Source organism: Clinocottus analis, unplaced genomic scaffold (genome assembly GCF_023055335.1).
Source record: "Clinocottus analis isolate CAN_PGR_092001 unplaced genomic scaffold, fCliAna1.0.p SCAF_26, whole genome shotgun sequence".
In the NCBI taxonomy this organism is placed as follows: domain Eukaryota; kingdom Metazoa; phylum Chordata; class Actinopteri; order Perciformes; family Cottidae; genus Clinocottus; species Clinocottus analis.
In genome coordinates, this window is record NW_027175998.1 from 1,486,784 (window position 1) to 1,504,145 (window position 17,362).

Consider the following 17,362-nt stretch of genomic DNA (forward strand, 5'->3'; position numbering starts at 1 on the left):
AGTAAATGACAGCTTGAACCTGTCTGGACATCGCTCATCGTTGCAGCTGGGCGGCTTGGGAGGCACTTCCACCACAGCTCCCCTGCATGCACGGCCCTAGTCTTGACAAGTCATAGCAAAAGATGGTTTTCATGAGGGTTCTGAAACATCTCCAAACTGCTGCTTCACCGACATGCTCACCTGACAAGAGGTCAACTTCACGTTGCCATAGTGGTATTGTGTTCTTTTATGATTACGAGTACATGAGCAGTACTCGATACTGGGCTCGATGCATCCCTATCAGATACTGTCAGTTAGTTACATTAAAATGCATTCTACATTATTATAGAATGAAATATATGAAACTAAACTCCAATGGTAAGGCTGGTTTGTGAGGAGAAGGAAACTGCTAAATAGCTCTGCAAGAATAAATATATACAGCGCCTCCTGTTCCTCTGAATCATGCAGGGGCCCCCCCGCCAACACGGCCCCTGCTCACGGCATGGCACACCATGATTATCCACCCCGATGCAGATCAGCAGCTAATATATGAATATCATGGATCTCATTAGGGCCATAGAGGCGCGATGGTGAGCATTTCTTTAGACTTGGCTTGGTGTTGTTAGGTTTGCACAGGCTTCCTGCTGGCGTTGCTGGTTATCTCTGCAGTCTGAAGGCGTGTCGGTGTGGTGAAGTGGTGGCTCTAATGTTCCGGGTCCAATCCCTTTGCAAGCTAGCGCGGGTACGTTACTGTGAATCCAGAGAAGCAGGTATCGTAAATGAATGACTTGGGTTGCTTGTACTTCAGGATCTTCTTGTCCTGCTGTCATTAAAGATATGATTCTATAAAAAAGAGATGAATTGTAGCAGGTACAAGATGTAGTTCATAGCAGAATAGGATGTCCGAACAGCAAAGTGCATCATGGCACAAGCACACAAACACACACACACATACGTCCAGGTCCAGAAGGTAGGGGATTTAAGGCTCAGTGTCTCAGATTAAGTTGAAGGCTTATAAAGCTGTCTGACCACTACTGGCTGTCTTTACGCCCCCCTCCCCCCACCCCCACTCCTTGCTCAGCTTCTCCTCGTGTCTCTTCTCACTCCTTTGACTTTCTTATCTGTGTTTGACTGAAATATTGTCTCCAGAAAATCAAAATGAATATTGCCGTACATTGCATCACACCTGGTGTTGCCGTGGTCTACCTCCTCTTCTCCTTTGGGTTTCTGTGTGGTCTCTCACCCCTCTCTCTCTATTCTCTGTCCACCTATTCATCAAAACAGGCAAAGCAGACCCATTTTGAAGGCGAGCACTTATTTCCTTGAGTTTGAGCAGCTACCAGAGCTCATGTTAAGCTCTCACTGTAAAACTCCCCAGTGACAGCAGCTGGCGACTATATATCCAAAGAGACACACATTACTCAAAGAACTGCTGACAGCCTGTGGACCCGTCCCATCAGCTTACTGCCCCATCGCAGGATCAATTCTACCTCATTACTTATAACTCAGCATAAAGAGCGGCACAAAAACCAGCAGGCTTGGCAACTCAATTCATAAACTGACAATCAGCAATTCTGAGACAAGACAAAGCTATCATGATTTAAACTTATAGATTATTCTTCGTAGGCTAATGTCATGGAATATATATATATATATATATACATATATATATATATATATATATATATATATATATATATATATATATATATATATATATATATATATATATATATATGGAAATATACCTTCATTGTATAAATAAATAAATAAATATCTATATATCTATCTATCTATCTATCTATCTATATATATATATATATATATATATATATATATATATATGGAAATATACCTTCATTGTATAAATAAATAAATAAATATCTATATATCTATATCTATATATATACATATATATATATATATATATATATATATATATATATATATATATATATATACATATATATATATAGATAGATAGATAGATAGATAGATAGATAGATAGATAGATAGATAGATAGATAGATAGATAGATAGATAAACGCTGACATTTTAAAAATGTGTTTCTTTGTCTGACAAACAGTCCCAGACCCAAAGAGATACAATTTTCTGTGATATGAAAAAGAGAGAATGAATCAAATCATCAATACGGCAAGAGAAGGGTTGGCATTTTTGCTAAATAGATTACTTCAAAAATCTATTGATTAATTGAGATGTACATCAGTTTGCCTCTTTTCAGTAATTCTTTCTGACTTTATAGCTATTCAGTATACCTCTATTCTTGCTAGTATGAGGCAACCAAAGGGCATATGAAATGCACACAGTGTCGATGCTGATGTTTAAATCAAGTCACCACAGGGGCACAGACTGTACACACACACACACGCACACTGTCGTTGATTACACTGCACTGATGTCAGTTCAAAATGTAACTGTAAGATGAGGCCTCACTTTGTCATTGATTACTCTTTTTCCCTCTGTGTGTGTGTGTGTGTGTTTGTGTGTGTGTGTGTGCGTGTGTGTGCGTGTGTGTGTTAGTGTGTGCGTGTGTGTGTGTGTGCAGCTTTAGTCCAACAACCCTGACGCTGTGTCTGTCTGTGTCTCTGTCTCTGCAGCTGTACAGCAGCATGCCTGTATGTTTGCCAGCAGCACAAGCAGAAGCACTATGGAAGTGAAAGAGCGACGTCCATACTGCTCCCTCACCAAGAGCCGCAAGGACAAGCAGGGGCCGTACACTGGTGAGATCTCACACTTGGCTCAATCCTCCACTCCTTCACTGGTTTCTACATTCTTTCATTAGCTGAGTCAGTCACCAACTCAGTCTTTAGAGATCCTTTGCTGGCCTCACGTTGAAGGCTCAACACTTCTACTCTTTTGTATTAAATCTTCCAGTCAAGACTAAAATATCTTTTGACTACTGCAGCTATGATTGATCAGTGCTTATCCGAGTGTATCATTCTCATTACAACAGAGGAGAGCCACACTGAAAACAGAAGATCACTTTTTATAATTGAGACCAACATATTCCTAATATACCTACCGGCCTTGAGTACAGTATGTATCGGCAGACCTTTCTCAGGCGATGAGGCACGGCCAGGTTAGCATTCGCACAGTACTGTAGCAGTGTGCATATTCATGTTACATCAATGGCTCGTATGTAGTCATATCTATCATTGCTAGAAGTAATATTAACGTGCCAGGTAAGACAAACAGAAACAAAGCTGAGAATATTACAACAACTTTCAGCTGTTAATATTCATCACGTTTAGCTCACTGGATTTTTCTCACAATTATAAGTGTGTTCATATTTTGGTTTCATTCATTAATTGTTGTAAAGTGTTTGGTGAATAAAGATAATCAGCCTTCAACTAGTATCTTCTTTTTTTCAACCTGCCTCAGGGTCCAAAGTCTCACCTCTTGCTACATCAGACTTTTTTACATTCATTGGTTCATTGGGAAAATGTCATCAGATCTCACAGAGGAAAATTAGACTGAAGATTGTTAAAAAAAATAAAAAGCAGAAACATTCTATAGGAGCTTAACACTGCAAGCACCATGCAGACAATGCTGAAGATGCATTACCGAGTCATTGTCAAGTGTGTGTGCGATGGGGTGGGGGGATTTGTTAAGAAAGTTATAGGCCAACAAACGCATGTGAATTCCTAGCAGTGCTTCCCAGAAGGCAGGAGTAGATATTCCGTCTGTATTACATGAGACAGGTCCTGGGTGAGTTCTCCAGCTGGCCCGAGGCTCTACTTAGTCCAGCACAGAGTCCTCCACAGAGCAACCTACAGCTTTGGAGCTGATCCCCAGGAGCCACAGAGTATTGGCTTTCAGGCTTTCACTGCACTTCGGACAGAGTTATAGTTTGTGTTGCAGACCAGAAGAAGGAGGTGAGAATCATCTTGCTTGCAGCCAGTGAAACTGTCTCCTCAACAAATAAATCATCTGCTGTTATAAATAAAAAGTCTATACATCAGAGCTGCGTGTACCTGCTCGCATAGAGACTTAGACCATCATAGTTGTGTTGGGTGTGAATAATGACTGGGACTGTAATGATATATTGGGGTAGCTTCCAAACATTCTGAAACCCAAATAATCATATTATACCGTAAAGTCATCATGAATAACAGTGCTGCTTAATACTGGATGTATGTCTATGAGTATACATTTAACAAAAAGGAAATTGTAAATATTTAACCAAGCCACAGACTGGAGGCTGGGCAGCAATGTCTTCACAATGTTTTGGAGGTGGTTTGGGTGTGTGTTTGCATGAACTTGTGCTTACATGTGGGTGTGTCTCTGTATCTTCTAGGTTCATCAGGGGACAGTGAAGACTGTGCTATCAGCTCCCAGGGACTCCGGGTCCCCACCCAGAAGTCTTACTCCTCCAGTGAAACACTCAAGGCCTTCGACCAGCACCAGGACCAGACCAGGTTAGAACTCCTAGTGTGTCAGGACTGGCTCGGTTCAGACATGGATAAGAGGAAGGATGCCCCGTCGGGCTTGGTTACTCCTCTCAGGTTGGGTTCAGACCCAAAATATGTGGCCCTAACATTACTCTGATGTAGACCTATATCTCATTTTTATTCAAGAAACAAAAAAAACAATATATATATATATATATATATATATATATATATATATATATATATATATATATATATATATATATATATATATATATATATATATATATTTATTTATTTATTTACACCACATATGTGTTTCTTGAATGAAAATGAGATATAGGCCTACATCAGAGTAAGGTTTGTAAGTATGGTATTATATCAAGGTCTTACAAACACCAAAAGGGATAGAGTAAATATCTAAATACATCTCTCCCGATAATTCCAGATAATTCTATTGAAAAGCTGATAACTGATAGTTTCTGTTTTTTTTACACAAGCGAGGATCAAAACAAGTGTTCATACATACTTTTTTTTTATATTCCCATGTCTGTTCACGATATTAAAGAGACAATTGTAGACAGCAGACAAGGATTGAGCCACATTAGATGTGCTTTATTCTCAATGAGTGCTCTGTTTTACCAATCACCCTTGAACATGCTCTATACGTCACAATAGCTGACAGCAAACCAAAGTGTATGCCACTTCCTTTGATTATAGATTATGTGTTTTTAATATCATGTTTATTTAAAATTAACATTTTATTCTGCACCTTATCTTTATACGTGTTCCTTATCACCTTCAGACAAACAGGGTAATACTTAATGTATGTTCAGTTTATGATTAATACTCTCTGTAGAGACACAGCAGACTTGGCATTGTGTTTAGTGTCTTGTTTGATGCCGAATGGTAAATTAAACTGATTTGGCACCGATGAACCCACAAAAGGACACAACAAAGCGACACAATGACATTCACTGGATTCACGCTGAAGGACTATTCTTTATTATAGTAACACAACTGACAACATGTGTCTTTGGCTGTTGACAGGTTACTGTACGGCACTACCAAGGGTTACAAGGACATGGTCCACCGTGAACAGGATGATTATAACAGACAAGGTGAGAGTCCCCGCTCTGGTTGCTTATCTTGGCACATTTAAAGCAACACAACTCAGAAAAAGTGTTTTTGTTGGTAGCCTTGCTACCTTGAAATGTCATGTGAATTGCCTTTCTGCTTTTTTCTGTTTTGCAAATCCTAATTTGCCTGGTAGACTGTTATTTTTTGTTTGTTTTTGTATTAGTTTACAAATTTGTGAATTTTTAAAACTTGTTGAACACATTATAAATGCTCCAAGTTCTGTTAAAATGATGCAAATAAAAAGGTGAGACATCTTGGTAAGATGGTAAAACTAAAATTTAAAAAGAAGCTTTTCCACGGAGCGAAATCATTGTTCTCCAGCTCCAATTAACACACCGTCAATATTTGAGAAATGAAAAAAATATAATTACTCAATCATCTTATCTCCTTCATTTTCACTGCTGGCCTAATTGGAGCTCATTTAAAATTAATATAACTTTTAATTGAACAGCAGAATTTCTTATCTCTTGTTGTGCCATTAATTACGGAAAGCTTTGATAATTCCCTTTTCATTTGCTGATTAGAGATGAAGAGGCACATACAGAGATTTTACAGATCATTTGTTTGTCTTCTTTTCATTTTTATTTTAAAGCATTTTCATGTGTGTTATTTGAGCCAGATTGCAGCACATTTCCAGTTGATGTGAAAGAGTTGCTCCTGATGACTTTTTTTAAATGTAATGTAAAAATTATTCTTAATGTCTAATCCATTCGTGAATTACTTCACTACTCTGCAATATTCTCTAATATTGCAGAATAGAAAAGTAATTCATGATTCAGTGATTTTTAAAGGAAGCAAAATAACCCTATTCAAACACTAAGCATTAGTGTTCCTTTTGTTTCAGGGGAAACTGTGACAAAGATTGTTGCATGACATGTAATTACAAAAATTCCTACAGCCTTGCATTCATTGAGCATGCCTCAATATGAAATATATTTATTTATTTTTATATATAGATGGATAGATATAGATACATAATGTAGGCATATTACCGTATCCATGTATGTATATAAAGTGTGTGCAAGTGCGTGTGTGTGTGTGTGTGTGTGTGTGCGTGTGTGTGTGTGTGTGTGTGTATTTGTGTGTGTGTGTGTGTGTGTGTGTGTGTGTGTGTGCGTGTGTTTGTGTGTATACATTGGCTTATGACATTTGTATTAATCTTTCATCACATGAACAACATTTAAACAACACCCCATGCACACCAGGGAGGACAGTTTATAATGTGATTGATTTTGTGGAAGCAGATGAAAATTGGATAAAGGCCTCCCCATTAAAAACCAGCATCAATTAATTCTGTCATAATCAGAAGCTTGTCATAAAAGTAGTGTTTAAATTGTAAAGGGATTTCCACTGCTTAATATGACCTAATTGTGATTTAAAAAAAGAAGAAGTGTCATTTAACCGATCAATAACATGTAGTTTCTTTCAAGAGAGCTGTCCTCTCTTTAGTTTTGAACCCAGCTCTATGGCACCAAGGCCTTTATTTTTGTACAATGCATTCCTTTGTGTGAATTCCTGGATCATACAAAATGAACTGCAATTGAATCTATTGGCTCTAATGTCTATTCTTTAGGAGGAAATACAGTTGCCAGGAACAACGGTTTAGATAAGATCAAAAAGTATTCGTAAAAAGACAGTTTTTTGATTACTATTGTTTGTCTTTTATTTATGTGTTTTTTGCAGTTTTTATAACTTATTACACCTGCATTTATTTGAAGTCATTCATTCAATTCCCTTTTATCCTAAACCCTAATCCCAGCTCATTGATCATCCATTCTAAACCTGATCCCTCCTCCTTTGTTATCGTCTCATTTTACAGCAGCTGAATCTTCATTATTTGTTATAACCAGAACAACCAACAGCATCCACTACTATAGTTCTGGTGCCACTCTTAAATAATGAATCAAACACATAACAAAACAAATATAAATGTTATTATTTAACATTGTTTACATTTCTGCATTTGCAATAATATAATGGATGTGAACTGTGAAAGAATAATGGAGTGCATGGTGTTAAAGATGCTCATCCTGTGAGCTCCACCACCTTCACAGTTTACATCTTAAGAGTCTCCAGGCTTAACACTCTTATAATCTGCCTCTCCTCCTGTAATGACTAAATGGGATTTAAGGGATAAGTATTCATCTTCTGCTTCTATTTTCTTCTCTTTTCTGTCTTTTGGAGGAAAAATAATCAAGGTTTCTTTTTAAACTCTAGCTCTTTCATAAAGCACTGCTGCCGTTAGTTCAGTCTCATAACGAGGGTCAAGGCTTTTCTTCTCGGATGCTGCCTGAGTCCGGCTCTCTGTGCATGCGGCAGCTGCTGAGTGTGACTTCCCTTCTGCTTCTCTGCTGCATACTCACACACGGTGACAAGCCGTCATAGGGCCAGTCATGTATGACACAGTTAGTGACACACATTAGTGGAGCTATTTCATTGATTGATTAGTCTGACTAATGTATGAAGCAAAGAGGCCAAATATAATCTGGTTCCAATATATTTTGTTTACTGATCGCTGATTGGTAAACTACAAGTTAAAGACATCACCTTTTTCATTACTTAATTTACAGCCAGACAGTGAACTCTTGAGCTATGAATTTAAACTTTTATATATTTATATTTTAACAATGTAGAATCATTTGGAAGCATAAATGTTCTTCAGCTTAGACAATGTGATTTTTCTATCAGGCAGGGTGAATTTTAAGGAGTTTAAGGCAGATTTTACAATTTGTAATGTTGTAATCAAGTGGCTATAAAACATCAATCTATGTATATCTATAGTAATTAGCTCAAATCATCTGATTTTATTTCAGGTCAGCATTTCAGTCTTCGTCAGCTGGGAATCTGCGAGCCACCTTCTCGTCGTGGCCTGGCCTTCTGCTCCGAGATGGGCCTCCCGCACCGCGGCTTCTCAGTTGGCACGGCCCAGGACATAGACACCGACAGTCAGGCTGTGATGTCACCAGAGCGCGCCATGCGGCTGTGGGGCCGTGGGGGTCTGGGTAAATCATCAGGGAGGAGTTCCTGTCTGTCCAGCCGCTCCAACTCAGTGCTGACTCTCACCGACACCGAGCATGAGAACAAGTCAGACAGCGACAATGGTAAGACCTTCTCTCTTTTTAGTTCTTTCCCTCTTCACGCACCACACCTCACCAGATAGATGATATTTCAACTGAAGACAGTTGAGATATCATCACCGCTGTTATTGATGTTTAGCAGCCAGAGAGTTACACAGCTTCCCCTCAGGTACACACAGGAACACTCTTCTACATTTACTCAGCCTGACAGATTTAAAAAAATGTTCAGCCTTTATCATTGTCATTGGAAAGTATGCATGCACGATTGTGAATTGTGATATTTTTGATAGGACAGGTGCACACAGCGCCAGGCTAATTGTAATTTCTCCGGTTTTGATTCTACACACTTGTAGTTGTTGCTTCAGACACTCCCATAGCATTAATACTTACAAGAAACATCAGACAAGTGCAAAAGGATATACATTTGAAACAGTCTGAAATCAGTTTTTAATACCAAGAAGAGCCAATTCTTGAGAAGAATCTGACAAGATATTCAACAATGGAGGATTTTAGGAACCAGAATTAGAACCGTTTATTTGCCAGATTTCACATACAAGGAGTTTGTCATGGCGGGGGGTGCATAACATTAGACAATAAACACTGTGCAAGAAATAGGAACATATTACATTTACAATAAAATATTAAATAATTTTAAAAGTGCACAGGTTTACTTTCCCTTTCCTTTATTTATAAGACAAAATGGACATTTCCTCTGGTACAATTACTGATGAATCCTGTCTTCCAACAAAAAGAGTAAGCAGCCATGAGCTGCTGTGAGTCTGCTGCGTGTGTGTGTGTGTGTGTGTGTGTGTGTGTGTGTTAGTGAGGGGGAATCCTCTGAAGACATTATGACAGCAGCGTTAGTTAATGCCACTGTGTTTTGTTACCGAGGAAAAACTTTACAAATATTTAGAGGAAGCAGAACAATGTAGCTAGTTCTTATTCTGGAGGTCTTGCTGATGATTCCAGTGTTGGTCGAAGCGGTTCATTGCAGTATGTTCCAAGGCCAGCTTCTATCTATCTATCCAGAAACATATTATTATGAGTCAATTTTTTCCTATTGTATTCCTTCTGTTTGGGGCTACAGCGGCTCAGGAGATAGCGAGTTGTCCACTAATTGCAGACTTCGGGGTTTGATCCCTGACTCTCCTCTCTAAATGGTGGTGTGTCCTTGAGCTAGACGCTGAACCACAAGTTGCTCCCGATGGGCCGGCAATCGGTTTGTGTGTGGATGTATCTTGAGAGGCAAATTATAAAGCACAATAATTCATTTTGTTTTTTAAAGCTTCATGGCTTTTGTGTGTGTGTGTGTGTGTGTGTGTGTGTGTGTGTGTGTGTGTGTGTGTATGTGTGTGTGTGTATGTATGTATGTATGTATGTGTGTATATATATATATATATATATAAATATATATATATATATATATATATATATATATATATATATATATATATATATATATATATATATATATATATATATATATATATATGCTGCAAATATAGAACAAAAATTGCTGTCGGAGTATTGTTTAGACATTGCTCTCCACAGTCGATGTAATTTAGTCCATTAGTCAGCAAATCGGCTTTATTGTTTAAAACATCATGCAATTAAATCTCTTACATTGATATGGACTGTTTATGTACACTCAGTGTCATTTTTAATGGATGTAATTGGGGAAGGAGGCTGGTAAAGTGTGTGTGTGTGGGGGGCGGGAGGGGGGGGGGGGGGGAGGGGGCGCTGCAAAACACAAAACAATTTCTTGCAATTTTTTTTTTTAATTAATGATCCCAACTTAGCTGAGCTGGCATTTGTTTTTTGACCTTTTTCTGTTTGCATATGTGGCTTTGTGTGCCTTACTTGGATGTAAGCAAGGAAATGTACATGTGCAGATATCTTTGTGAAGTACATCTTTGTGTGTGTGTGTTTGTGGAAGTGGGGGGGGGCATGTATATATCCCCATGGTAGTTTTCCTTAACAGGTGTGAATTTCATACTTAATAAAGGACTTGTTTTATATTTTAGACACTCAACACACACACACACACACACACACACACACACACACACACACACACACACACACACACACACACACACACACACTGTATTTCCATTAAGCTAGACAAACACACACACGCACACACACACACAGTGGGTTTTCATTAGGAGATGTGATGTTGTAATTAACAGTGAGATAAAGTGCTGAGTAGTTATATTTCCTATATTAAGTTTGATAATGTTTTTATTAAATGGCATTATGCTGTGGATGTCAGTGCTCTGGAGGATACACTTCCAATCTTTAAAAGTGAGTAGTCGTCAAGTTTTCAAAGGCTAATTGACTCTTTAAAATGCAGCTGTGTGTGTGTGTGTGTGTGTGTGGTCGCGTGTGTGCGTGTGTGTGTGGGTGTGTGTGTGTGTGTGTGTGTTTGTGTATCTGTGTGTGGTTGCGTGTGTGTGCTAGCTCTCCTTGTTGTGTGTGTGTAGAGTGGAGGTGTCCATTGCTACATGGTCTGCTGGTTGAGAGCGGCTCCGTCGGGAGGGACAGCTGTGGCTCCTCATTATTGTGGATGTGTTGAACCCTCATGGAAGCGAGCTGGTCCAGGTCGGTGGATAAAGCATTCAGGACTGGATAAGAGTTGAGCCACTGGATGTATTTTTCAGGCATTGAAACTCATACTGGTCTGCACCTCACTGTCTATGCCTTCTCAAAGTAATATATTGGTGGTTCTGTAGTGGACAAAAACATAATTACATTGTGTTCTAAAGAAATTCTGCTATTTTGTTTAAGACTTTATAAGAACGAACCTCAGTTAAATCACTAGCTGGTGGCGGTAGCATAGACAATACCAGAGCCTCTACTCACATCTACGTAATACATACAAACCAAATTTGGTTTAGTGCTCTGTGGTGCTGTGGAAACATCAGGCTGAAGTTTGAACCACCGAACTTCACTGATTGGTCAAACACAAGCCCAGCGACAATACCACCCGTCACCACTGCTCGTATGCAAATCAAGACTTAAGATGGAAAACGTTGCTAAATTTTTGATGTTTAGCAGCCAGAGAGTTAGTTATGGTAATGGGTGTACTTGTATAGATCTTTTTTTAGTCTTCCGGGCACTCAAGGCGCTCAAACACTACATGTCATCATTCATGTCATCCTGTTTCCACCAGGTTACCGGCATGACGTTAGTGCATGTCTGGTGGTGGAGAGAGGGAGAGAGACAGAGAAAGAGCGTGGGGGTGAGTTCGAAGTTATAGCTGAATGTAGTTTTATTTGTCAGTGAATCAATGTTACAACTACTCAAGACTTAAGCCAAGTTTCTGAGTCTTGGATGCCGGCCACCTGCTGGCAACTCTGTGCAGGCTCATTTAAGGTTGGATGACTCTACTTCTCACTTGAGCTATTACCTCAGTAAGCACGAGTTAATGGTCTCAGATGTCCTCTTCAATACAGCAAAATGGGCATTTCCATTTAGAGTCAAATGGACCACAAAGCGGGATATTCTTTAGGATATTATATTGAGCCAACTATTTTTAAACCCACGTACATGAAATGAATACATTCTCTGAGAAGTTTACTGAGATTTCGGTCAGATCCGTCCACGTCGGCAGATCCAAGAAAAGAGAACAATTACACCCCAAAAAATATTTGGTTCAGGTTTTTTTTAAAAGTGCATGAACACAGTAAAAAAGTACCCTGAGACCCGATGGTGGGGACACATTGGAGCCAACCTGTAAAGAACAGTTTGTACTTGATCTGGCCTTTAGTGTGTCAACACACTGAACCCTATAGATTTACATTAACAACATGAACTCAGACTAAACAAGATGAGCATGATCTTCTTCATGATCAATGCAGTATTGAGTCATGGGGAGAGGCTCCTCTGGGAGTAAAAGTATGCGTGACGCTCTCAGCAACCAGCTCACCTCCACCTCTTCTCTTCTCTTGTGCCACTCTGCATCGTCTGAATGGGGCTGATAGTGGAGTTATTGCTCTGTAAACAGCAGACGGTACATTGCCTCCACTGAGACACCTATTGTGGCTGCGTCCCTTGATACTGACCCTGGTTCACAGCAGAAAGTGTGTGTGTGTGCGGGCGCGGGCACGCACTTCTGTGTGTGTACAGTAACTTAAACCAACTTCTGTGATTCTATCTGGCGCTCTGTTGCAAGAGGAAGCGGAAGGAAGAATAGATAACACGGAGGGCAAGAAGAATGGGAGAAGAGGGGAAGACATCAGGGAGGAGGAGAAGAAAAGCAAAAGCAGTTCAATGGTGACAGAAGGATTCAAAAGAGAGGCAGGGAAAGTCGAGAATAAAGGCAGAACGGGGAAAAGGAGAAGCCTCTCTGCATTATTTGTTCTCCTGAGAGGAAATATTAGACCAGAGACGTCTGGCTGGCTCCCCAGTGGACACACACACACAAACACACACACACACACACACACACTGGCAGATGTAAACACTGTTGTGGTGTCTGAACCCATAGGTGCCCAGCTGCTGCGGACCCAGTTACTTGATATCGGTGATCTCAACTAGTGGGACAGAAAAAGGAAGATACATTTACATGTTCTGCTCTGAACACACTAAAACAGGTGTGTCTATCCTCAAATTACTTTTTTTTTTAATTAACATAAGAACTGGGTGGATTATTCAAAAATTGTGTTTAACTGTTTTGTTCAAAAGATGTGCTACTCTCTAGAGGTTCATCATGTGTAAACTAAACAACAAACACATGATTGATTTGTACATGGAGGAACAACAAACAGAGCCATAGTAAGGAGCTTAAAGTATACTAGCTGTCCAATCGCTTTGACTCTAAATGTGTGTTAAAAGGGTGTGTGCGTGGTGTGTGCAGAGGGCGATGTAGGGATGAACTAGGACAGTGGGAAAGACACGGTGTGATGGAAATGGCAGAAAGAAAGGAAAGGGTGAACGAGGGGCATGGAAGCAGACAGACAGAGAAAGAGGAAGAGGGTGTATCTCCTCTTTGCTAACCAGATTACTTTACTATGTGTCAACAAAACACTTAATCCATTTGGCATCCCTAAGCAGCTTAACATTATAACCTTAGCAGTTATGCAGACAAAACACACACACACACACACACACACACACACACACACACACACACACACACACACACACACACACACACACACACACACACACACACACTTACACACTATATCACAACTACAGAATCTGAGGTCATTCAGTATTCGTTATCTTTGCAATCAGTAGTACATTACGACAGTTTTCATGCTAAAAGGACCCAAAGTCCAAAAAAGGATTGGTTCAAGTACAAAGAAAAACTTCAACATAATCTTAAACTTCATTTTTGATGTGTAAATTCTTTTTTAAGTTGACTTCTCTTTGAGTGTTGTTTTGTACAGTCATGCAACTGTGCAATTTATCTTTTATTTATTTTATTTTTTTTATGATATCTTGCATTTCAAATCCTGGGTACTTGAGCATGAGTGTGTGGACAGTGGACACACACTGACTTTCCATACACTCAGAAAGGAAGCTAATCCCTGCGGACAGCTTCTAAACTAGTGTGGCGTACCTTTCTCTTCTGTAACAGCAGATCAATGCCAATCATTTTGAAATAGGATGTTTAACTATTACATATAGGTACAATGCCCACATACTTTTGGTTGTGTGCTGTATCTGCATACAGCACACGACCGACTTTGTCACACTTTGTTGCTAACATTGCAAATTGTCATTTATACAGCAAACACAAAATGGCACCCCCTTCCACCTGTCACTGCAGACCTCCAGTGCAGGTGCCAGAGGGTGTTTGATGTGTCACCTGAAAGCTCTCCATTGACAGAGCAGCCAACAGGAAGGCAGACAGATGGAGGAAGACGGGGACATAAAACAGACGATGATGGATCAGTTCATACCTTGCTCTCATTCTATCAATGGAATTCTGTTTGGTTCAAGTCGGTTCAGTGGCTGCTCCATTGGAAAGGTGCAGGGATGCGATCCATCGGCCCAGCAGACGGTGACTAAATGGATTCCATTCATACACAATACCAAAGCAGAACAGATGATCAAGCTTCTACTTACTCTGCAGTCAGTATTGTTGTCACTTTCTTTGAAAGTACAACGCTCTCATTTTACTGCTGAATTACACACTTACCTGGAAACAACATCAATAAGGAGCTCTGTGACAGCTAGAGGGAATGTGTGATGCATTATCTCTGAGAAAATCACTCAGTCATTATGTCTCTCTGTCTCTTTCTGGATAGCTGAGTCCACTCTGTCGTTTAAACCTCATCTTTGTTCTCTCCTTTCTTCCCCCGGTGCAGCATCTCAGTCTTTGTCTGACTCCTTTTCATTGCAACGCTTTCCTTTTAGCATTTCTAAGTGAGTAATAGTGGCCCCTGCACTGTAAGAGACATATTGAAGATATTCTGTCTCTTTCTTAGTACTGGTATTGTTAAGCAATCACTGGACGCAAGATGTCCAGATCTTTAGAAACCACAAGATGTCTTAAAAGGAGCAGAACAATGTGCTCTGTCATGGTTTGAACTATAGCGAGGCAATGCCATACTCTCACCCCCATGTAGATGATTCTGTTATAAATGGTCATCACGTTCTATACCTGAAATTCTCCTTCATCAGTCATTTGTTTAGGATGTTAATTATACCTGAATACCTGTTGAAAGAAAAACATAACCATGGGTTCCAAATGACTTTTGAAATGTATATATCAGTTCAGTTCATGCTGAAACTGCTGTCAGAACATTATGTTGACTGACATTCTCACTTTCTGTGTTTCATGCGTCATTGTTTTACGATGTAAAGGCTGTGTGTATACACATATATCAGATACAAAATAGTTGAATTAGAGAGAACATCTCACAGCTATTTTAACACTGGCTGACAATAATAATAACAATAATAACAATAATATTATTATGATGACTATCATTGTGGTTATTATGATTATTGTTGTTATTATTGATATTATCCACTTCATGAAGCAAAACGACTTTTTATAAACTCAAACTGGTTGAAACACTTTCGAGCTGATAATACGCATACAAGACTCAACTCTGCATTTAATAAGCATCTTTATTGTAGTTATTCCTTTTGGTATTGCTCCAGTATTACGGCTCACAAATTCTACGTGCTTCTTAGAATAATGTGTATTCCTTAAAATATTTATATTACAGGCTTATTAAACTATACATCAGGTAGCTCTTACATGGTGTGCATATACTCGCAACATATTCACTCATGCTCTTGCAAAAGAACTTCATATATTAGATAGTTATCCAGTACAATACACACACACACACACACACACACACACACACACACACACACACACACACACACACACACACACACACACACACATCATGGTAGAGAAAGAGACAATAGATTTGACTGCTGCAGAAGACAGATCACTGCAATAACCAAGATGCATAATGCAAGTATGGAGAGATTATACATGCATATTCACCAGTAGATATTTTCCTGTCATCCATGTATATGTACGTATTGATACATAGATATTACTGCTGGTTATGGTTTTGCTCAGCGGGTGCTGTATGGTTAATACAAAACAGCCTGCTGGAATAAATAATGTATCATCTCTCACAGCAAGAAGGTGTGGAGAATAGCAGTCAGTATGTTGCACAAAGACTGCAGATGTATTTCCGGCTCGTCTTTCACACTCTTCCAAGAGCTAGCTAATGTGTGTGTGTGTGTGTGTGTGTGTGTGTGTGTGTGTGTGTGTGTGTGTGTGTGTGTGTGTGTCAGAGAGGTCACGTGTATGCAGAAAAATTAATTTTCACCATTCTGAAAATGCACTTGAGCGACGCTCCTCCCCACCACACACACACACACACACACACACGCACACACACACTCTCTCTCTCTCTCTCTCTCAGCCCTGGTGCCAGTCATATTCAATAGCAATCTCGTGCTGACCAGAGAAATCAATGAATAACAGACTAACTGACTAGCGGGTTTAACTTTGGCGCCGCTAACATGGAGAAGACACTTCATTCCATCAAGTGGCCAACATTAAATCATTAACCCTACAGCATCGCTCGCTCCATCCCTCCTTCCCTCATGTCTCCCCTCCCATCCACCCTCCCTCTCGTCGCTCCTTTATTATTCTTGTTCATCTTTATTCTTCTCTCTTGAAAGATACAGTTATTGAAACGGCTCCATTCTCAGAAAAACATGTCTTAGACAATTTTGATAATGGCATTGTAAGTGTAATTCATCTTGTATGACGCTGCCTAATGTAACAGAGTAAGAACAGGCATACTGGTTTACTGTAACGATTCAACTATTTTACACCCCTGGGAATAATGATGCGCACCACTTTCAGGGGGAGGTGCAAAGAATCAATCGATTCAAACTAATCTTGTATATTGTTAAAGTTATCACATTACCAATCGTCATGATTCTATCATACGCTACCAGGACACAAGCAACAAGTCTTCCGTTCGCCTTCCCTGACGTCACCTCCTCTTTTCGTCCGCTCTTCACTCGTGTTTCTCAGAACCCATTTAGGCAGAATCCATTACCAGAAGTGCAGAGGCAGAAGGAGTGAGCGAGGCCGATAGGAGAGAGAGTTCAGCCTAATACATTCTCCACAAGAGTCTCAGCACCTTCGAATGTGGAGGATGCTCTTTTTAAATGACAGGTGAAGCTTTCTCTGCAGCTCTTCAGAGCACTCAACTGTAGAACATGTTCACTCTTTGTTGGAACATTAAA

At 39.6% G+C, this 17,362-nt stretch overlaps 1 protein-coding gene across 1 annotated transcript in view; it reads left to right on the forward strand.

Annotated features, from left to right (window-relative positions):
• Positions 1-17,362, forward strand: part of LOC137794835 (teneurin-3-like) — a 274,268-nt gene that overhangs the window by 67,994 nt on the left and 188,912 nt on the right. The window contains exons 4-7 of the mRNA XM_068591903.1: positions 2,598-2,720; positions 4,298-4,418; positions 5,442-5,512; positions 8,345-8,632. Coding sequence (XP_068448004.1) covers positions 2,618-2,720; positions 4,298-4,418; positions 5,442-5,512; positions 8,345-8,632 — 583 coding nt within the window. The 5' untranslated portion in view covers positions 2,598-2,617. The remainder of the gene's footprint in view (positions 1-2,597; positions 2,721-4,297; positions 4,419-5,441; positions 5,513-8,344; positions 8,633-17,362) is intronic.